General features: G+C 51.7%; 1 protein-coding gene across 2 annotated transcripts; it reads left to right on the plus strand.

Moving 5' to 3' along the window:
* The first annotated feature begins 5,513 nt into the window (after positions 1-5,513).
* On the plus strand, positions 5,514-14,390 carry C1QTNF6 (C1q and TNF related 6). 2 transcript variants are annotated; one of them, XM_039725553.1, is made up of 3 exons: positions 5,514-5,727; positions 9,540-9,777; positions 11,364-14,390. In XM_039725553.1, the coding sequence occupies exons 2-3, from the start codon at positions 9,546-9,548 to the stop codon at positions 11,909-11,911; spliced, it is 780 nt and encodes a 259-aa protein (XP_039581487.1). In that variant the 5' UTR covers positions 5,514-5,727; positions 9,540-9,545; the 3' UTR covers positions 11,912-14,390. The 2 variants fall into 2 exon arrangements, with proteins under 2 accessions (XP_039581487.1, XP_039581486.1); XM_039725552.1 differs by lacking the exon at positions 5,514-5,727 and adding an exon at positions 8,513-8,683.
* The last annotated feature ends 8,149 nt before the right edge of the window (positions 14,391-22,539 follow it).

Below are 22,539 nucleotides of genomic sequence, written 5' to 3' on the forward strand. Positions count from 1 at the left end.
TCTTTTTTTTTCCTTCAGTCAAGGCATCAGCTTCCCACACCGTGGGCCCCAGTCAGAAAAGCAGCCAAACTATTCATGGGCATGGGATAAAGTTTGCTGGACTAAAAAAAGCCTCTATTTTAGTTTCTTAGGGAGCTCCCGCAACAACCACTGGATGAAACACAACCAAGAAATCCTGGCAAAATAAGGATGGACTGCCTCCATAAGGGGCAACAACTGGTGGAAAGATTTAAAGGGCTGACTACCAAATGGTCAGGTAGATGGACAACACAGCACTTCAGACTCTGGTCTGTGTTGCTCCTGTTGCAGAGGAGGGCAGAGCCAGGTGAATGCTGGACTCCCTGGGCAGAGCCATCCCTGCAGGACAGAGCAGAGATTGTATTATCTGAGGAGCTTGTAGCACTGCTCGTGGTTGATGGCCAGGCACTGAAGCAGGCATGTGCCTGTGCTCAAGGACCTTGCAGGAAGCAGCTCAGGACGATGGGGGGCAGATAGAGGATGGGTTTCCTTATCCATGGAGTGGCAACCCAGCTGCCATGGGGAGATGGGGGGAGTTCCCCAGCTGCCAACACACTTAACTTTAACAGTCTCCTTCACCACCAAACTGAGCTGAGACTTCATTTCACAACGCCTTTGCAGCTCCATCTGCTGCAAATCACCATTCAAGAAACTCCTTCGACTGGTTGGCTTCTTAAAATACCAACATTCCTTAAGAGCCCCAGCACTGCAATGCCAGCACCAAGCAAGTGTGCCAAGGAGACATCATTTTGACACATGGAATCTGAGCTCCCACCAAGGCAGCTCTGCAGGGCAGCCTGCTGGGGCAAACAAAACATGTTCCAGAGGGATCTGGAAAAAAAAATTACATAGGGGTTTAAAAGAAAAGATACACAAGCATCACATTTTTCTGTCTTGTGTTTTCTTTGCCCCCCTAGGCTGTATCCTGTTTTGCAGTGACAAATTGGGGAAATAAAAAATTAAGATGAACAGAAAATAAGACTGGGGGAGGGGAAGGAAAAGGTATTTCTTGTCCAAAATTCATGAAGAGAAAACAAATGCCACAAAATTCTTCAAACTATCACCACTGATTTAAAGGCTGGTTTTCATAGGAACAGGCATTTGGAATGATGATCAGAAGGCCACTGCCTCCTGACCCCTGTTCTTTCCTCAGCACTGTCTCCCTGTTGGTGAATCCCCAGAGATGTCTGTGGTAATGACATTAATCTGACTGCCCTTGTGATCCCTCTCCCTCTCCTTAACAATGCTGTGGGTGACTCTGGGCAAGCCAGAGGCCATGGGGACCATGTGCAGTGGCTAAATGAAAGTCTGGATGTGTTCAGGGGGGATTTGCTCCAGTCAGCTATGGAAAAGAGCTTTTCTATTCTGGGTGCAGAGACACAGAGATAAGGGCTCCATCAAGCCCTGTGCTGCACAAAAGGTTTCATTCTTGTCACGTAGTGATCAGAGCTGCAAGACTAGAAAGGGCTGCAATGATTGCAGCAGCATTGTGCAATCCTCTTCCCAGTAAACGTGTGATTACAGATGGGCTGATAGAGACACGGGAAACCCATTCTGTCAGAGAGTTTGTGCACACACGTCAGAGCGCACAAGAGCAGACAGAGAGAGGCATTTGTGTGTGCTGTGCATGCATGCATGCAAAAGAGTGTTTATTGCACGATTGCATGTGTGTCTGCATGTGTGTGTGTGTGGATGTGGATGTGTATAAACATACAGACATATTCACGCCATGCACACATCCAAGCACAAATATGTGTGCATGAGACCTTATGGGGCCACCCACACAGGTGCCCACACCCCCAGACCGGCGTGTACCGCTCAGCCTAAGCATGAATGCCAAAAACATGGCACATCCACCTTAATGCACACGGGCTCAGGCTGGGAGAGGGCAGCTGCACCTTGCCAAGGGCCCTCCACACACACACACACACACACACACACTGGGCTGGAGCAGCTGCTGACCCACTCAGTGTGACCTTTCTGCCCTGCAGTGGATCTTTGAGAGGAAAACTGGAAGGCTGGTGAATGGCAGAGGAGCTCCAGTGAGGAGAGCCGAGGGTGTGTTTCCAGGCTGTTACCAACACAGCCCACACATAATGTCATTTGAAGCTGTTGTTAGGGAGCCGCTGTATTTGTCATCAGCAGGGAATCACAGCAGCTCAGATCAGGCGACAACAAAACTGTCCAGGCCATGCTCTGCTTTCTGCTGTTGTACAAGGAAGAAGGGGGTGTGTGGAGGGGGCAGGAAGCATTGTTGTAATGGAGTAGCCTCTAGAGAAAAGAGACAGGGGAATACAAAAAGGGGAAACACCTTTAAAAAGAAGATGCTCCTAGCTCTCCTGAGGATCCGACAGAGAATCGAAATGCTTTATCTGCTCGAACGAGTGGAAAATATGCAAATATTTGCTCATGAAAAATTGCTGTTCTTTGCCTTCCCAAGCATAAACTATGCAAACGCCACACACCACGCAGCCGGCTCACGCAGATCCCGCTCTCGGCGCGTCATGCACACACGGACACACGCGCGTACCCAGTGCGTCAATGCAGCGGGCAGGGACACGTGCCGGGGCTGCAGCACAGCAGCCCGCTCTCCGTGACAAACAGGGCCGCGGGGCACGGCAATCCGGCTGGCAAACGGTGCCCGGGCAGGCAGTGCCCCGCCGCGGCTCCCCGCGGGGCTCTGGAGCCGGAGCGGCTGCGGAGCTGCGGGCGGGAGGGACGCGAGAGCCCATCCCGGCGCTGCCTTGCCCACGGGAACACGGGACACCGGCGGGGGACACGCAGGGGCGGGAGGGACAGCGCCGGGGTGGCGCCGAGTGGCGCGGGGACGCGGGGATGCAGGGGATGAGAGGATGCGGGGCACGCGGGGATGCGGGGGCTGAGAGGATGCAGGGATGCGGGCGCTGCGCGGCGCGTCCTGCAGAGGGGGATCGGACACCGGCCGGCAGCGGCCAGCCGGGGATCGCCGCCGCGCTCCTGCCCTTCTCACCGGGCTCCTGCCCTTCTCACCCGGCTCCTGCCCTTCTCACTGTGCTGCCCAGCGGCACGGAGCCTCTCCGTGCTAACCCCACTCGTGTGAGACACCCGGAGGGACCTGTGCAGGCATGAGAGGCGTGCGTCGCGGCACAGAGAGGCGCTTGTGTCCTGGGCTGCATCAAAAGAAACCAGCAGGTCGAGGGAGGTGATCCTGCCCCTCTACTCCTCTCTGGTGAGACTCCATCTGGAGTGCTGCATCTAGGTCTGGGACCCCCAATATGCAAAGGACATGGACCTGTTGGAGCACATCCAAGATGACAGTGGTGAAAATAATCAGAGGGCTGGAGCATCTGTCCTATGAAGAGAAGTTGAGGGAATTGGGGTTGTTAGCCTGGAGAAGAGAAGGCTTCATGAAGATCTTATAGTCCATTCCAGTATCTAACAGGAGACTACAAGGACTTTTCACAAGGGCATGTAGTGATAGCACAAAGGGGAATGGCTTTAACATGAAGGAAGTCAGGGTTAGATGAGATATGAGGATGAAATTGTTCACTGTGAGGGTGGTGAGGCAGTGGCACAGGTTGCCCAAAGACACTGTGGCTGCCCCTTCCCTGGCAGCATTTAAGGCCAGACTTTGAGCAAGCTGATCTACTGGAACATGCCCCATCCCTGGCAGGGGGCTTGGAATTAGATGATCTTGAAGGTCTTTTCCAACCCAAACCACCCTGTGATTCTATAATTCTGTCATGTCAGTCTGGTTGCCGTAGTGGAAAGCACCCCTCACAGATCCAAGAGTTCGTGAGCTCTTAACCCCAGCTTCCTTGCCCACCCACCTGTCCACTCATGCCCCACCACCCCATCCCCCTCCACAAAGTTTTTGCTTTTTTGGTGAGAAAGCTCATGCATGTCGCTGAAGAAAGTTTTCTCACCCCAACCGCTGTGCACCTTTCTCAGCGCTCCTTGTGAGAGCTGATATGCCCCGAGTAGTGATCTGCTGTTGATAAGTGATACGGGCAGGTCTAGGAGGGGGGTAGGAGAGGATGGCAAAGGAGTAACATTTTCTGGGTCTACACAAGAGTGGATGGGAGGAGGGGGCCTTCAGGTGCACACAGATTCAGAGAAACAGGAGGCAGCAGGCTTGCCTGAAGGTTATTTTTAAGAACTTGTTCAAACAGACTACAATGTCACCTGATATCTCCCACCCAGCCAGGCTGCTGGATCTAGATGCTCACAAGGCAGCAAACGCCTCCTGCTTGCAGTAGGGATAGTCCTTGCAGTCATATGCCAGAGCTTGGGGGATACCAGCACAGTTCCTTGGTCTCACAGGCAGAATCACAAGGCGAGGGTAAGAGTGGGACACTCAAGTTGGAAAAGCTGCTGATGGGGAGAGGGGCAGCCTGGGCAATGCTGTGGGGCATCTCCAGCTGATGCAGCTTGTGAGCTACTGTCAGATTCCCTCCCTGCTCAGCTGTGTCACACAAGGACTGGCTGTGGGAGCACTGGGAAGTAAAGACAAACTCACACTTTCATGCTCAGTATTGGAGGCTGCCAGGTCTAGCAACAGCTTTGCTCAAGCAATGAGTGCAGGTGAAGGGCTCTTCCAGCTGCTCCTCAGCCACGTGGCATTTCAGCAATGCACAGGAAAAAAAAAGAAAAGAAAAAAAAAGAAAGCAGAGTGTTTGCTGCCAGGCCTTGATCTCTGTGTGAGACAGTCCAGGCCGCCAAGCAGCACACAGCAGAAATCCCTGCTGGCAGAAGTGCCTTCAAACTCAGCAGCAGCCTGCATAAAGCCAGGGAACGTGTCATTTCTGCTTGGTCCAGGCCCACACGGGCAAAAGTCTAAAGAGAAATGTAGCCATGCAGCTGACATTTAATAGGTCTGCCCATCCTTAGAGACGTAGAAAGTATTCTGAGCCAGTAGTTTTTAACCATGCTGGTGCTCTTGAGTAACTAGGGCTGGCTGTTGCACAAGCCCTGTGCACAGACATGGAGTCCCCAGGCTGGAAAAGATTCATGTAATCATAGAATCACAGAATGGTTTGGGCTTGAAAGGACCTTTAAAGGTCATCTATTCTTCCCAGCCTCTTCTGCTGCCTGGCCCAGAGATGATCAGCAATCCTGGTACAGCAGAGTGACAGCTGCTGTTACAGGATAATCTGAGGGCACCACAAATTACTGAAACAAAAAACCACATTGCCACCTTTTAATGTCTCAGGTGTACCCCTCCCTATTTCAGGCACTATGGAAGGGCAAGGCAAAGGCACCCAGGAGCAGCCAGACTGTGATGGAGAGGAGGCAAGTGCAGAGCAGTGCTGCTGATCCCTTCCCAGCTCTTGAAACACATGTGAGCTCTCTCTCCAAGGGTAGTAACAGCAGTAGCCAAAAGCCTGAACTTTGCTTCCAGAAGGAATCAGCTGTTGAGCTGAGCAAATTGTGATGCTGTGCAGGGTGGGTGGAAGAAGGGAGGGAGGAAAGGAGGGAAGAAGGGAGAGAGGGAGGGAGAGCCAAGCCTGACACAGGCCAGAGGAGGAGGGGAGGCACTCACAAAGGCCTTGGAGGCAGGATGGAAAAGACAGTAATTACATAAGAGCACTTGGCGAGCATCTGGCTGGAGTCAGCTGGGCTCCGCCGGCCCTCCCTCCCTCCCTCCCGCGCTGCTAAGCAGGAGCAGCTGAGGATACAGGATACGGGATACAGATAACTCCGCGCCGGACCCTGCGGAGGGGAGCGGAGGTAAGAGCTGCTCCGCTTCCCCTCCCGGCTTGCCACACTCTTGGAGATTAGGGGCAGATGAGTGGGGAGCACGGGGAAGGAAAGGCAGCTGTGGTGGAGGAGAAGCAGTCAGGAAGGGGAAGAGAAGTGGCTCTTCCTCTGCCTCTTGGTGCAAATCATATTCCTTAACTCTGGGTTTGGTGAGGGAGGAGCTGCGAAGGGCGAGTGTCTCTCTGTGTGTGTGTGCAAGTGTGCAAGTGTGCAAGAGGGTGGATGGTCCACAAGTGCCACAGGGGGGCTGAGCTGTACACAGGGGCCAGAGAGGAGAGAAAGCATCCATTTCCTTCTCCATACCTGTGGCAGAGGTGGGTAACAGGATGGATGCAGCCACTGAGGTAGAGACAGTCTTTGTCCCTCTATTCTGCCAGTGTTGTGGTGGGTATAGCAAAAGGGAGGAAATGGAGGAGGAAACAGCTGCTTTAGAGCAGGGATCATTGCAGTATAATCCGGACAGTGCTTGCCTGGGCTGCCTCCAAGGCAAAGTGTGTGATGAGGGAGAGCAAAGACTGTTGGGCACACGAGGTGCCCTGAGGCTTGGACTGCACTTTAAAGCATGGCTGGCACAGGTTTACTGGATAGAATTCTCAAAATCTCCTCTAAATGTAACTGCCCTGGCAAAATATTGCTGGTACACACTGTTCCCTTCGGGGAGCAGGGCAACATTACCCCAGCAAAAGTGTCTTTACTGGCATAAACTTCTGCCCAGCTGGGCAATGCCACCAGAGCACGTCTTTGTTAGTTGGCTCCTGGCAGGTCCCCATTCAGCCCAGATGAGACATTAAATACAAAGTCCTGCTCGCTCCCCACTGTGAGCTGTTCTTGCATTCAGATGAGACACAGGCAAAGGCCCCAGCTGATGAGGTCCCCCACGAAGAACATCTGCTTGGCTGTGAGCAGATGGAAATGTGGGACGGAAATGAGGACAATGGCCTCCCTGCTACCTGTTTCCCTTGGAAAGGTGGAAGAGGGCAGGCATAAAGCCAAGAACCCCAAGTAGGTAATGTCATGTTTGGAAATAAGCCAGGCAGGAAAACCTGAGAGAGGCACTGCAGAAGCTTTTTTGGGACAGAGAGGAACTTTGTCTTCTATATCAGTCTCCAAGCTTTCATGCACCCCAGAAAATTTTCTTGCCTTTAGTAGTACTGTCAGCTGCCAAAATTCCCACCAGGAGCAGACAACACAACTCATCACAAAACCCCTCTTCTGTCAGCTGGTAAGGCTCCATTAGCAAGAAGTATTGCCCTAACCTTCCCCCCCCTAATCTCCCAAAAGGGGAAACTGAGGCACGGGCAGACTTGGGCAATTTGTAATGGATATTATTGCATGTCAGTGCTGGAGCCCAGGGAGGAGCTCACGCAGTGCATTTCTCCGTCCTCTTCCTGCCCCAGCTGGAAGGCATGTTCACTCCATGTTCATTGAGCTCCAGGCTGACAGGCAGCCTGAGAATATCTCCAGGCCTCCCAGCCCCCATTCCTCCCTTCCCCCTCAGCTCACAGTGCATATTTTCCCAGAGTTTTCCGCTTGCTTCTCCAGTGGTTCTGGGGTCCTGCCAAACGCCAGCCACTCTCTGGGAAGCGGGGCCTCCCGTTCCTAAACCAAACAAATGGGAGAAGGGAAACGGGGGAAAAAAGTCCCAGCACACGTAGACACGCTCAAAACCTGATTCCCCTCAGAAACCTTGGAGCCTTCTGCAGCTCCTCTCGGAAACTGCAGGAGGCACAGTGCTGACTGGGCATTTCTGACCCCTGCAGAGCAGAGATATTGTCCCTCCTTCCCTCCTCCTTCCATATGTGCACACACTCCCCCCGTCCACCCCACACACACCCAGGGTATAAATACCCAGGTCAGTTTTGGTGCAGGATAAAATCCTCTAATCCTCTTCCCAACAGACTCTGCAGTGTGAGAAAAATCTCCCATCTCTCCCACCCTGCATTCTTCTCCCCTCCAACATGCCCTTCATTCCAATGTTCTGGTGCATCCACATTGTGCTTACCCCAAAGGCACAAGCTTGTCAGCTTGGCGCCAAGCTGGGGACAATGGTCACAGCCAGGGTTTGTTTCCTGATCCCCAGTTTTGCTGGCAGGCAGCTCCCAGCAGCCAGGCTCTGCTTCAGACCAGGCACACCCCTCCCATCCAAAAGGCTCAGCCTGGGACCTAAACAAGGGACATGACCGGGGGATGACACGTGCTGGAGCACAAGGCTTGGGGCTCTGCCCAGGCAGAAGGGATGACCAGAGAGGGAAAAAACTGATGCCTCTCCCAGTTGGCAGCTGCTTCTGCTAGAAATATCATGCCTGGGGCAAGAGGCCACGGTGATGTGCAGAAAAAACAATGCAGGAGAGAATGAAAGATGAAGTTTGGGGACTATGAGTGGGTCAGGCACAGCTGGGGAGAGAGCATGGCCAAGCATGGCCCTGGGACAAGGGACTAAGGCAAAGGACTGAGGGCAGAATTCTGTAGCACCCTGCCTGAAGGAAAGCCTGTCTCCTGCACCAATGCACCTTACCTTGTGCATCCTGAGACGCCAAGGGTGGGACACAGCCCTGCTGCTGTCCTCCCTTGCACAGGGCACAGTCCGTGCTGCCTTCATTTTTTGCTGGCTGGAAGTGAAAAGGCGGAGAATAAAACCAAACCAACAACACGTACAAGAAAGAGGCACTTCCTAGGAAAGAGTTAAAAAGACGCTGAAACCCAAGCCGGTTTAGGATGGAGAGCACCCAAAACCAGGGAGGGAGAAGGAGGGAGAGGAGAGGGGAGGGAGCCGGTCCAAGCCCAGCTTGCGCACCCAGCCAGCGCTGAGCAGCGCCTGTGCCAAGAGCCGGCTTCCTTAAAGCCATGGGCTCGGGGGCCTGCCCTGCAGGCGGAGGGGAGCCGAGCAGGGGCAGGGACGCGGAGCGGGCAGCCTCCGGCCCCCGGGGTGAGCGCCGCGCTGGCCGGGGCAGGCAGCGGGATGGGGCACGGGCTGCCGCAGGGGCTTTCTCGGCTGCCGGCGTGTCTGTCTTTCGTAAGCACACTTCTCGGCAAGCTGCAGAGCCTCGCGTCCTCGGCGGTGAAGCAGCTGTCCCGCGGAGCCGGCCGTGCCCTTGGGAAGGCGCTGGGCTCTGCCCGAGAGCCCACCGGGCACGGGTGGGAGGCACTGAGCCGCCGGGATGGGGAATTTGGTGCGGGAAAGGAGGGGGCTGAAGTTCCCAGCCCACGGGAGAAGAAGCATCTCTGCTGGGACATGGGGGTTTTGGGGTTAAGTTCCCAGCCCACGGGAGAAGAGGCATCTCTGCTGGGACATGGGGGTTTTGGGTTAGATTCCTATAAAGAGTTGATATGCAGTGATAAGAGGGCTGGAGAACTTTTTTACAGCGCTTCCCACAGATTGAGCAGCCTGCCAGAGCATGCTTGTGCTAAAGAGCTGTTGAGGTTGGACTCAATGACCCTAGAGGTCTTTTTCAATCTTAATTTATGATTTATGTTTCCTTCCTCTCTCCCAGCCTGGGGACTGAATATTCTAGTGGCTTTAATGGTTTGTCTAGTCAGCATCCAGCCTTGTCCCAGGGCCAGCACCAAGTCTCCACTGGCCTGGGCAGAAGGGCGTGGGGCATCCTCTTGGGCCAGAGGATTGCAGCCTTGAACAAGCATGTAAGCTCCCTGCACTGGACAATGCTATTTCATCCCACCCCGGCTCCAGCCACAGAAAGATGTTTTATCATGATCTCTGTTCCATCCCTTATGTCCTCCCCCTTCTTATACCTCACTCTTGGCACTTCCTCATATCTTCCCAGGTCACCATGGACATAACCTACCTGCGCACATCCCTGACCTTCCTTTTCCTCCCTCTTGTTGTGTTTGGGGCACCCGCTGATGAACCCAACCTCGCAGAACCAGGCCCTGGTGCTTGCAAGCGCTGTTGTGACTCACTGGACTCTTCCACAGATACCCCACCAGTCCCTCCCAGCCACCACCACTTTCCCTACCCAGTGCCAGAGGTCCGTCCCTATATCAACATCACCATTCTGAAGGGTAAGTCTTTGCCCCGGGATATCAAGGCCGGCTCAGGGACTGATGGCATTGCAGTGGAGGTCACAGCTGGATTGCTGGCATGCTGGTTGTGCTAACAGACCACCAGGAGCCGTCCTGGAGGATAAGTGACCACACACACTGTGCCCAGGGTTTAGGTGTTTTGTGCTGTGATGAGGAGTAGCCTGGGGGGACAGAAGTCAGTGCTGTCTCTGCTGTGATCTCTGTGTCTCAGGATGCTGCCTGCTGCTGACTCTTCCTCCTTGCTAACACAGGACAGCCTCTTGCCAAGCTGGGAGGACACATTCCTTGTCTCAGACTTACAGAGTCCTGTAGTGCCTGAGGAAGGAACACTCCTTATCAACTGCAAAATAAGTATGTTTGGAGGGCATTGGCACCCAGGGAGCTTGTGGGGAAGCCTTCTCCAGCTCCATGGGCCATGTGCATTTGGGAGCAGGAGGAGGGCAGAGGGAAGCAGCAGCTATTTGCAAGCACCTCCAGGTTAAACTTGCAGTGACCCTCAGCTCATTCCACCCTGCAGTGGCTGGCTTGGCTAACAGGAAAGGGTTCCCTATTTTAGATCAGCTCCTCCCTTCAGGACTACCCTTTTAGCCTTTGCTGTGGGCAAAAGCCTGTTCCCAGATGGATGCTGCCACACGCTTCTTGTAGCTCTGTGGTTTGTCTGGGTAACTGGGCGGATGCTCTCCCTTCCCTGCCCTGCCTGGAAGTAGCTGCAATCCATCAAAGCTCAGAAGGGCAGGTAGAGGACTAGACTAGAATGGGATGTCGTAGGAGGACCTTCAATACCACGCAGGGGATGGAGAGGATGAAAAGAACAAGGTACAGATTTTGAATGCTGTCACTTAGAGCTGGAGGCTGCTCTGAGTCCCATTTCTTCTCTTGTATACACAAAGTACATTGTGGTGCTGGTCTCTCTATTGCTACCTGCCCAAGTGTGTGATGGGCAGTGCACACACTCCATGTTAGAACTGCATATTAATTATACAAGATGCTCAAAGCATGCCAGTATTGTGAAAGCACCATCCCTCTAAGTTGCAGTGCTCCATCTACCCAGTCAAGGTGGGATCTTTTCCCTCTGACCCACCCTATTGTCCATCCCTAATCATATTCCCCCACAGGTGTTAGCAGTTCCTCCCCTCCTCCAGCCTACAGCAAGACCAGTGTGCATCCTCTGAGGATAATCGGGTCATAGGGGAGGTGTGTGAGAGGACAAGGCTGTGCTGGAGGTAAAGGAATGTGGGGGAGGAAGAAGAGGTCAAGAGAGGTACTTTGGACTGCTGGGCTCCCTCTGAGGCTGAAGTCTCCTAGGGAGATGTCCTGGTGCCTCCGGCAGAGCTGTATCATTTGGTGAGCAGGGGATTCATCGAGGAAGAGACTCCAGTCACTCCCAGAGCTCTGCTAGCTCCTTTCCCATGAAGAGTAGTGGTATTGTCACCCTCAGAAGTGTTCCTTCTTCTGGCATTGCCCCATTCTTGTGCAATCCTCTGTCTCCTCATTAGTCTTTCCCACCACCACTTCCACATCTTCTGGTATCACACAGGAGTCGTGTCCTCTGCTTCCTCCTGTAGGAGAGAAAGGAGACCGGGGAGAGCCTGGGATGCCAGGGAAATGGGGCAAAGAAGGACCACGAGGCGAGCGGGGTGCCCAGGGCCAGAAAGGCAGTAAAGGACAGATGGGCACAGCAGGAGACCCCTGCAAGCATCAGTACGCTGCATTCTCCGTCGGTCGCAAGAAAGCGCTGCACAGCAGCGAGGGCTTCCAGGTCTTGATCTTTGACACCGTCTTCGTCAACCTCTACAGCCACTTCGACATGTTCAATGGCAAGTTCTACTGCTCAGTGGGTGGGCTTTACTATTTCAGCCTCAATGTCCACACCTGGAACTTCAAGGAGACCTACATGCACATCATGCACAACGAAGAAGAGGCGGTCATCCTGTATGCCCAACCCAGCGACCGCAGCATCATGCAGAGCCAGAGCCTCATGCTGGAGCTCCAGGAAAATGATGAGATCTGGGTGAGGCTCTACAAGCGGGAGAGGGAGAATGCCATTTACAGTGATGATGTTGATGTGTACATCACCTTTAGCGGGTATTTGGTCAAGCCCAGTATTGAATAACTCCTCTTCCTTAGGGCCTCTTAGGCCTTTTCCTTATTCCTCTTCCTCTCTCTCTCTCTCTCTCTCTCTCTCTCTCTCTTTCTCTTTTTCTCTCTTTACTGCCCGTAACCACTGCAATTCACTTGGAAGTGGGCCTGTCAAATCTCAGGCACCGAGTGTGAAACTTGCCACACTGGCTCCCACCTCACGCTCTCTTGTAGCCAGACCTGTATCTGTCCACTTTACATCATGGCACTACCACCTCTTGCCGCTCACCTCATAACCCCAACTTAGGTTATTGGCTTCTTCTCGATCTGCCAGCAAGCTGGCATTTTAGGGCTCTAGAGCAAGAGGAAAGCCAAAATGCTGCTCCTGGGCCTGTGTCCCTCCTTGGGGCTTAATACACAAAGGACTCCTGTGGAAAGGGCTACAAAGTTCCCACTGCTGAGGTACATCCTGGCTCCTCTCCATCCCAACTAGACATAGTTTTGCAGCCTGAAACAAGGTCTTGATGTCACCTCTGATATATGTAATCTGGAGAGCAGACTGGGGTTTGATGGTGTCCTGTAGCACAGGGAAGATGTAGGAGCACTGGGAGAGGATATTGTCTTTCCAAAAGGGAACTGTTGGCCTTCTAAACTGGCTTTCCATAGACACTCTTCTGTGTACAGAGTCCAGGCTGGTCGTCAAACCTAGACGTGGTGGGATTGTCCTCCTCTGTGACAGCTCTATCTCTTCAAAGAGATGAAGGGCCTGACACCTGGCCAGATCCTTCATGGGCGTCTGTCCATGATTCAGTGGGGGCAATCATTCTGTTCCCACTACGGATCACCAGTACAGAACGAGAGACAGAGAGAGCAAACCTTGAAAACCCCCTCCCACACCTCCCCTGGGGTGCTACTCGGTCTTGGCTTGTCAGCTATGGGAAGCTAGTCCAGAGAGCGAACCCAAATCTGCTCTCCTTTGGCAGAGGTGCCATTTCATTGTCCTTCTGAATGTGGTTCTCCCACGCTGGTACTGAAGGATCACTGTTTCAGGGCCTGAGCTCGAGGCTGTAGGGGCAATTGCAGTTCAATCAATTCCAAACGTGGATAGGCTGCCACGTCCTTGCCTCTGTGATGGAATAGAGATTGAGGTGAGACAACAGCACCTTGCCCAAGGGTTAAAAGCTTCCCTGTCCTATGCTCCATGCCCTTTTCTGGCAATCTCATCAGAGTAACTGAGGAAAGCATGTGGCTAAAACAAACCCTCGCTCTTTTTGTCAGGTTGGAGATGTCGCAGTGAGAAAGGAATGCCAGTGGTAGGGTTTTCTAGTACTATTTGTATTGGTCTCACTTGTGTCCCTCCGTGGGGGATGCTGCAGTCCTGGGGGAGCAGGTGAGGCTGGTTCAGCACTTTAGGAAACCTACTTCCACATGTTGTGATGCTCTCATAAACAGCAGTGCCAGGACTTGTCTCCTTTTTGAGTCTCAGGGCAGGACAAGCAGGAGAGACACGGGTATTTCTCCTCTGCTCATCACTGGTCATGAAATCTTCAGACTTACCTGGGTTCTTCTGTCTCATTGAGGAGCCATGGTCTCTGCCTATAGCACCTGGGACTACCCGGGCTCTCCCAGAAGAAATGTGCATCATTATACCAGATTATGTTTGGTACACACAGCCCGGGATAGCAAAGGAACAGGGACCAAGGCTAAATATTAAAACTGACCTTGAAAAAATTGCAGGGCATTTTCTCTCTTGTCCTGTTTACTTACTCTCCATGCTTTTCTAAGGAAGCTCTACAGACTGCAGTGAGTCTCAGGAACTTTGCTCTGGATCCTCCCCACCTCTGTCAATGAGGCAATGTGTATAAAAACCAAGCTTCACTAAGGCAAGGCTGATTTTTTCACAGGGAAACATGTGATGAAGGCATCATGGAAACTAAAGGAGACTGTGGGTTTCTTCCTCTCCCTTAGCAGGTCAAGTGTGTGGAATTGCTCAGAGGCAGGATTTCAAATAGCAGAGGAAGCAGAAAGCTGGAAGTGATGCTCGGGACCGAATCCCTTTCTCTCATCCTCAACAGGCTGCAAACTCAAATATAGTAATTTACAGTGTATAGTGCCCCATATCTCCCTGAAGAGAAGCAAGCCTCTCTAACACTGAATATCTCCATAAACAAGCTTCCTTCTTTCTCCTTTCCTAGTTGGTGATTGAATGCTGGTGACAGGTCTCCTGTGCTATCCATGAGCAGCCAGAGGGTGCCTGATGCACGTGAGAGAGGAGGGCAGGGGGACCAAAGGGTGTGTTTAACAGGCTTCTGGTGCTAAACAAGATGGCATTCCCTTGGTGCTAAATCAGATTTCAGGAGTATTGGGTGCTTTCTGGAAAGTGTAGTAGGCTGAGTTGTGATGTACTCTGGAATTAATGGTGCTTTATGTAACAAAACCAAACAAACTCCAAGAACTTTTGTATATATATATTTTTTCAGTGGTATTAAACTTTTTTCCTTGGTTGTTTTGCACTTAAATCTGTTTTTCTCTCCCAACCTATTCCTTCCAGCTCTGGTTATTGCTGAATGATGTGATGGAAAAGACACTGGCCTGAAATTGACAGGTACAAAATTTAACTCAGCTCTGAAACTTCCCTAGGTAATCCTTGGCAATCTTGTGTCTGCTTCCTTTGCAAAGAACCATTACCTTAAAATACTAACTGCTTGAACACTTCTAATTATGACAATCCTCTCCCTTTTGCTGGAAAAGCTTTCAGGAAATTCAAAAAAGGATTCTTTGGAGATTACAAAAAAACTCTCAGGACAATACAATGGGTTGTAGGAGCAGGCTTCAAGTACTTGTTTATATGGAGGAAGGCTGGGTTAATGTTGGAGTTCTCTTGAGGGAGATCAGATCCCTTTATCTTATGAAATTTTTTAGCACATTCTTCTATCAAGTACTTGGTAAGCACTGTTTTCCCTATGACATTTCTCTTTTCTCTGCCAAGAGCTGAAGGCCAGGAAGTCCAGTGTAGGAGGGATAGTAAACTGTTGACTGGACACTTGTGCTTCCTAATATTGGAATGAGTGGCAGTTCCAGAGTTAAGCTGGACATGCATATTTGGAAGACCTGTGTGTGATGAGAAAGGCCTGAGATTCAGGTCAGAGGTGGAAGGACAAGTGGCAATTGCTCATAAAGTTCAGGGAGAAGGGAAGACATGAGCAGGGGCTGGAGACTTGTAAGCTTGAGTGAAAGCTCTAGAAGGATAGAATCCTAAGGACAGGGAGATGCCTTTTGGGGTCTCAATCCAAGTCAAAGAGGTACATGGAGTTTTGTTTATCATCTTGGGACTGAGGGGACTCCTGCTGAGGTAGAAGGACAGGCAAAAGAACAAGATGAGGTGCCCATATAGGACCTGCTGTTTTGAGTTTAATTTGCCTTCACATAGTTTCTCCTGTGGTTTGATGTGTACCAGACACTTCATTTGGCAACGGGTGGAATACATAAGCATACACATCCCTACAGGCCTCTTTGGTCCTGTGACAGGCCCAGAGCAAGGGCTATATATATCCTAGTAAATGCAATACTCTGTCAGGTCAGAGCCCAGGCTTCTTCCCATTTTTTATTTACTTCTGAGGAAGCAGATAAAAATGTGTCCTCAGGAAGTGTAGTGGTTGTGTTTATGCATGCTCCTGTTCCTTGAGGTGAGATGCTGGCAGATTGGAAGTGACTTTGTCACACTTACAAAAGGTGAGGAAAGGAGAGAGGGGAGGAGGGAGGGGGGACGGGAAATGTGTAGCCAGATCTTCAAGAAAAGTTTTCTATGGTTCAGCCTTTCAGCCTGCCATCTGAAGAGTCTCCTCAGCCAAATTCCTTGGGGCTAAGATGCACAGTGACAGGCAGGGTCTGTAGCTGGTGCCACCCATCACACCATGAATGCCTGACCAAGGAGTTGCTGCAGGTGAGGCTCAGCTCAGGCAAGGTGGACCCTGCAATGCTTTGAAGGAACAAGGTCTAGAATAGGTCAGATCAGCCCCACTGGCCTGCCAGCAAGTGCACCCATGCCCAGAAGGCCATGAGACCATTCATTCATTCATTCATTCATTCATTCATTCGCCCCAGGTCTGTGTTTTTTTCCATGCAATGGAACTGCCATGTGGAACGTGATTCAGGGGTTGGTGACAGCCAATATCTCTCTCCTGGACAAAGCAAGTGCCCTGGGATGTGCAGCTACAGCACTACCCCTGGAGCTGTGCCTATAGTTTCCCCTGAAAGAGTGATCCAAACTGTGCTGCAAAAGGCTCTGTGGACACGTCTGAAGTTTGCTCAAGGCATCTGCCACAGGGCTGTGCTGAAAACTGCCTTCCTGCAGGTCCCTGGTCTTGCAGGTGTGAAAGGAAGGGAGTGGCAGAAAGGATGTGAAGTGCAGGACATGGTGCTGTCCCTGGGAAAGGAAGAACATGCCAGGGACAAGTCAGGAGAAGCTGAAGGCCCTGCAATAGCTCCTTGTCCTGTGATAGCTGTGGGAAAGGGCAAGAGAGAAGCAGGGCAAGAAAAGAATGAAGGAGGCCTTTAACCCTGCAGGTGGGCACAGATGGATGTGCTTGCATCCAAAGCACCAGGGAGAGCAGGACCTGGCTGCTTCACAGCCTTTGTCACAGGAGGGGCATTCACAGGAACTGTCTCTGGCCTTGGCTCAGCTGCCAGCTGTGGTGCAAGGTCTGCCCCACATCAGTGCACTCTTCAGGGGCTGCCACACTGTACTGGAGCAAGTTTCCCCTTGGCTGCAGCCTGCTGTCCTTCCTCCTCTCCCAAACCACCCAGACAACATGCTTCACTCCCACCTCAGCCTTGTTTATCTCCCAGGGTCCAGAGAGGGAGAGGGGGTGATGCAGCACCGCAGCCAGCATCGCCCAGTGCCACGAGCAGAGCTGCCACCTCCTCCATCTGGCACATTGCAGATACCAGCAGTGGATTCAGCCTGCCCAGACCTCCTTTCTCTCAACTTCCCTTTCCCACTGCTGGCTGGGAGCTACCAGAGGATTTGAAGGGTTGGACGTGGACCCTGCTCAAGGCTATGTGGGTGGTGGGGCACAGCTGCATTTGAGGGCAGTTGTTCCACTGCCTCGTGTGGCGTGGCCCTTCTCTGACCGCAGGGGCAAAGCAGGCACTTGCCCAGTCACGCCAGGCTTCGGAGGCCAGCTCAGTGCACACTCTGCTGTGCCACCCACACATACCAGCCTCACATGGACATCTCTCACCTTCCTGACAACGGAAACTGTTGCCCTTTGCAAGCCTGGCTCGCTCTGAAGATGCTATCAGGAGGTGGGCAGAGGGTGCTGAGGCTCCAGGCCCCTTTGGTACAAGCACAGCTCCCTCATCTAATGAAATACCTTCTCCTTCACCCACGAGCTCTCTGTGATCTCTTGCCTTGCAGTTATACCACAGTGAGGGCCAGGGCAGAAGGTTTAAATCAAAAGCTTCCGACAGTTTCTCCTTCCACAGACCATCCAGTCTCTTGAGTTTGTGTCACTTAACTCACAAATGACCCGTGAATTATTGCAAAACTTCACACTTTTCCCAGTCTCTCTTTGCAACAGTTAAAATGGGAAGGGAGCAGGATGCAGAGCTCTCGGCTTGGAGAGGCAAAGGAGTAGGGAACTCCCCATCTACCTGGGCAGGTTGCAGATGTGCCCAAGTCTCACAGGTGCTACCGAGGGCAGGTGCAATGCTTCAAAGAAGCCAGAGGAAAAAATGATCCACGGAGAAGAAGGAAGACAATAGATCTCTTGTCTAACTGACCCCACATCCTGCAGGCACCATTTTCACTGTTCTGATCCCCTGCTCTGAAGCCCTGATCACCTCCTAGGTGTTTGACACAACAATGCCCTAGAGCAAGCATCTTCCATGGGATGCCTGATGATCACAGCGTTCTGTTTGCCCCACACATGCTTTTCTGGGTTTGTGGCATTCTCACATTCACCCCTACAGACACTATTTTTCTCCCCACATGCCCTTAGTTCTTTCCTTGAAGAAGTGGAATGGGACAGATCACTAGAAAGCACATTCCTGGCGTCCTGGCAAAAAAGCCCTGTCACCTGCAGCCACAGCCAGCAATTCAAGAGATCTTTAGGGCCAATGGTGCACAGGATTACTATTCCATACACAATTCAAAACACCTCTCAAGCCCTTGCTTTGCCCCCACTCCCACTTTTCAATGTCTGGTGTGCTGGTGGCATTGTTTTAGTCTAAGAGAATTTTGCAGGCTTTGACAGCTGTACCACATGGTTTTAATTTTTTTTCTTTAATTCTATTTGTTCATTATATGGCAGATACTGAAGCACTCCTCTGACCCTCAGACAAGCTCCCTCCTCCTCCCTTATCCCCAATCCTGCCAGCCGTGGAGGCAGAACACCTGAGCCTTCAGCTCAATGGGTAGACCAGGCAGGGACAGTGGTGAGTTGGCTCAGCCCACGACTCTCCTGTTCTGCAGGATGGCAACCTGAGCCCGAAGGAAATGGAGAGGGATGGATGCATAGCCTTCTCTTTGTTGCAGGTCTTTTTTTTTCACTCCTCCTTTACATTCCTGTTCCAGTCCTCCTCAGCATTTCAAAGCACTGTGCAGAGAGCTCTCAGAGTGCAAAGTGCAGGGGGAGCAGTGGGAGGGCAGGTGAGGACGGAGAAGGGCGAGAGGAAAAGGTCAGTGACGAAAGCCCAGAGCGATGGCTCTCGGCTAAGCTGCGGTCTGTCCGTGGTGCACTATTTCTACTCGACAGCAATTCACACATCTGGGGACCACAACTCCTTCCACCGCCCACGCTGGTCCCTCCCCACCAGGGGGGCTGAGGCAGGGGAGGGGGAAGGAGGGAGAGATGCTGCACCAGCCTGTCCACATCATTTCCAAGACCAAAAGGATAAAAACCCTGAGCAGTCCTTTCCATCAGCCACCTTCCCTCTGAACACAGAGCATCTCCGATGAAGGAACCTGCCGCCTGCAAAGAGGGTCGGGAAAGTAGCAAGAAAGGGGGGGGATCTTTTGTGGTGCACAGAAGGTCAGCACTGGAGAAATGTAGTGACAGTCTTGTCCTTGAAACATAAAAGCAACAGTACACATTTCCTATTAGAATGAAAGCCTCACCTAGGCAGACCGTGGCTAAGAGAAGGGACTCTGGTGCCTGTGCACATGTGCTGTCCTTGGCCTGTTTTCAGGGTAAGCATTCAAGTGGAGCCAAGTGCTTGATGCCCCCCGTGCTTCCCCTCTGGGCCTGAACTGTGCTCTGTGTGTGTGTATGTTTGTGTGCACCAGTGTGTGCTCAGGTGCAAGCCCGGGGCAGTGCCCCCATGGACCTTCCCCGCAGCCTGCTCCAACTGCAGGGCACAGCACCTGCCTAAAATAGCCCTCCCAGCCCCGTGCAACTGCTCTTTGCAACTGCAGGGAGAGGGAGGGTGAAATTCTGAACTGCTTCATGCTCTGTGCCCTTTCCAGCCTCTCATGTGGGAGCTACCAGAGCAACAGGGAACACTGATGCACAAAATGACATTTCCCCCCTGCCCCTGTGTGTCAGTCAGGAAAAGAAGAGGAGGAAAGCGTGACCCTGTGTGTCTTTCTCTCAGTGAAGTAAGTCCCATTTTCTCTGAGACATAGACATCCAATTTCCCAAACAGGAGCACAGCCTGTGGAGCAGATGAGGTGAGCTGCAGCTTGGGCTTTGTGTTGTGGCAATGAACTTGACAGGTACCACATGGACAGGGTTCTGGTTTGGATCTCTCGAGGAGCATCTACAGGTTCCTCAGAGACCAGTGAAGAAAACAGTAGTGTCCACGGTGCTTGTTTTTCCTCCAAGTGGTGGTCTTGCAATGTTCTCCAGGATCTTGTTAGTAGTCTCCGCTAACATGCAGCCTTGCCTACCCGTAGCCATCAAGAATAGTCCTTTTGACTGTGTGCAGCCTCATGGAGGCACAGAGCCACTCTGCTGCAGGCAGTTCCTCCATAGGAGGAAAATCCTCAGAGGAGCAATCCCAGAGGTAAACCCTGGCAGGGCTGTGCTCTCAGGAGGGCTGGGGGGCTCTGTGTTCTGAGCTGTTTCACAAGGTAGTGCTACATCCCCTGAGGGAGTGAAGTGCCCTCAAATCCTTGGGTCAGGTGGTCCACCTGAGCACCACTCTTCCCTTCCACACCTTACACCCAAGTACCTTGGCTGTGGCCTTTCTCATCAGACCTTCTGCCTCCCAAGGTGGGGAGCAGCAACATCGGAGGGCAAATGAGGGGAGAGCTGAACCCAGGAAACCACAGAGCAGAGGGAAAAGAGCTCTTCAGGCTGAGCCCAGGGGAGAAAGAGGAATGCAGTTCCTGAGCAGTGAGCTGTAAGGAGACAGGAAGCTGCCTCCAAACAAGTAATTTCTGTTCTGGCATTTTAACGACATGAAAGTTAATAATTACTGCAGTCACAAATCAGTAACCCCCAGAAGGGCTTAAGGGGGAGTAGGAGGTTGGCCCTTGGATAAGCATGACATCACCAATCATATTTTCAAACAAAATCAACAATCTAATTAACTCCCTTTCTAGAAGCTGCTGAGGCAAAGAGATGAAGAAAACGGAGGAGCAGGGAGAGCTCTGAGCAGAATGGGGGTGGTGGCTGTAATGATTTTTTTTTCCTCTAGAGAAGGAAGGGAAATGTGATTAAACTAGAAACAAGCCTTGATAATCAAAATACCTGAGGGTTTATTCACAAGAATCTCCTTACAGTATTGTGTCTTGCCTTCAAGCAATTTTGAATGTACAATAAATCCCTAAATTCTTCTCAATTTATTAGGTCTGGAAGCTGTCATTGCTTCATATTAGGCTTGTCAAGTATTTGTACCCTCTAACTTTAAACAGAGAGAGATGTAACACACTGACAGGCTGAAAAACAGAGCAGAGCTTTATCTCTCCAAGACTGCCCAGGTAATAAGGTAATGATTTCCCTCAAGGACAAGAGCAGCCACTGATGCTGAATAGCAAATCAGCCAGCATTCAGCTCATTACCTTGCCTGGGCATAGACTTGGTGTAAGGCTGTTCTCTGAGTCCAGTGCTGCCTTCCTGTAGAACATATCACTTGCACAAGCAATCCATCTTCAATACAGACCCGTGAGTTCTGTAGGCAGTCTAGCCATGCATCTTCAACATTTAATGCCAGGAGAACCCACAGAGATTTGCAGTCAAATATGGCCCCATAGCCAATAATGGCCCCACAGACCTGGGCAGTGGACCCCTGGGTGTGATGCAAGAGCCTGGTCTATGAATCTGTTTTTGAAGAAGATGGGAAGGTGTCCTTTACATCCCTTTCTCTGCTGTGGAAAGTGAGACTCAGAGAGGATGTGAGAGCTGCATACACACAATCATGGTCCCGTGGGTAGGTACCTTCCTTCCAGTTCCCACTGCTGAATTTTCCATCGCAGTGTGCCAGAATAAGACCATCTGCATGCACAGGCACCATGATTAAGCTGACAGAGATCACTTGCCACACTGCTGAGGCTCAGATGCCTGCTGGGCCTCAGACACCTCGTCCCCAGGCTCAGACAAGGCTGTAGGCAATGCCCTTCCTTCATGTTGCTAAGCCAGGCCCAGGGTGACAGCCCAGGTCTTCCTTGAGAGTCTCTAGGGGGGGACTCTGGGTCTTAACAGCCCTTGTGGCACCATGAGCACTCATCAGGGAGACAGGCATCCTCTCCTAGGAGCTTTCTTAAAGCTTGGCTCTGCTGCTGGGCTCCAGCCCCTCCAGCCAAAGCCCTGACACTGTCTAGTTCAACCCAAACATAGTGAGGAGCCAGGGCTCAGGTCCCAAGCAGGAGCATCTCGTGACTGTCCCATGCTCCTCCTCATGAGATCATAGCAGCGTGTTCACAGCCAGGCAGGCTAAGAGTGAAACTGCTTGAAAGTAGCATGCTCTCCCTCCCACCCTTTTTCCCCCACTTCTCTAGGGCTGTGACCATCACTGTCAAGGAGTGAAAGTGAACACCTCCTCCATCACCTCCCACCTCTGGCCTCTGACTTGCCTCAAGTGAAGGCACCTGTGAATGCCTCAGCCTCCTGCCACTTTTGTCCATGTTCTTCTGTAGCCTACAGGGCTAGGGAATCCCTGCTTTTGAACATTTTGTGTATTCGTGTACATTTGATGTCTACTGCCTTTATCAGGCATGTCTGTCAGGAAACTCTGTAGGGCAGAATTTGTAAGGAAAGAAATGCAGGAATATCATCTGCTCTATAGGTAGGCTTAGTACTTGCTGCCCAGCATTGTTACTCCATTGTGGTACCCGATTCCAGATCTTAAACTCTATTGCTTAAATACCTCTCCACTTAAACACAGTGATGGAGATTAACCTGAGGGCAGTGTTTAGTCTGTAGCAGCAACATCTCTAGGAATCATGGAGCAGGAGGGAAAAAAATCTCTCTCACATCAGCCCAAGTTTGCTGTTTTGATACAAAGCAAAACCTCTTACAGGCTTGTAATGTGAACAAATTCAATAAAAACCTCACTTATACACTGAGCAGTGGTTTCCCACAAGGCCATTTTTACAGACATTTTTCGGAGTAGAACCACAGTTTAAGGGGAAAATAACTGCAGATTTAGAACAACAGCGTAGTTTTGAGAAGCGCACGCATACGATTGGCAGGAAATTCAATGCAAAGGTTATAGTTA

The sequence above is a fragment of the Passer montanus genome, unplaced genomic scaffold (assembly GCF_014805655.1).
Source record: "Passer montanus isolate IOZ18808 unplaced genomic scaffold, ASM1480565v1 scaffold55, whole genome shotgun sequence".
Classification (NCBI taxonomy): Eukaryota; Metazoa; Chordata; class Aves; order Passeriformes; family Passeridae; genus Passer; species Passer montanus.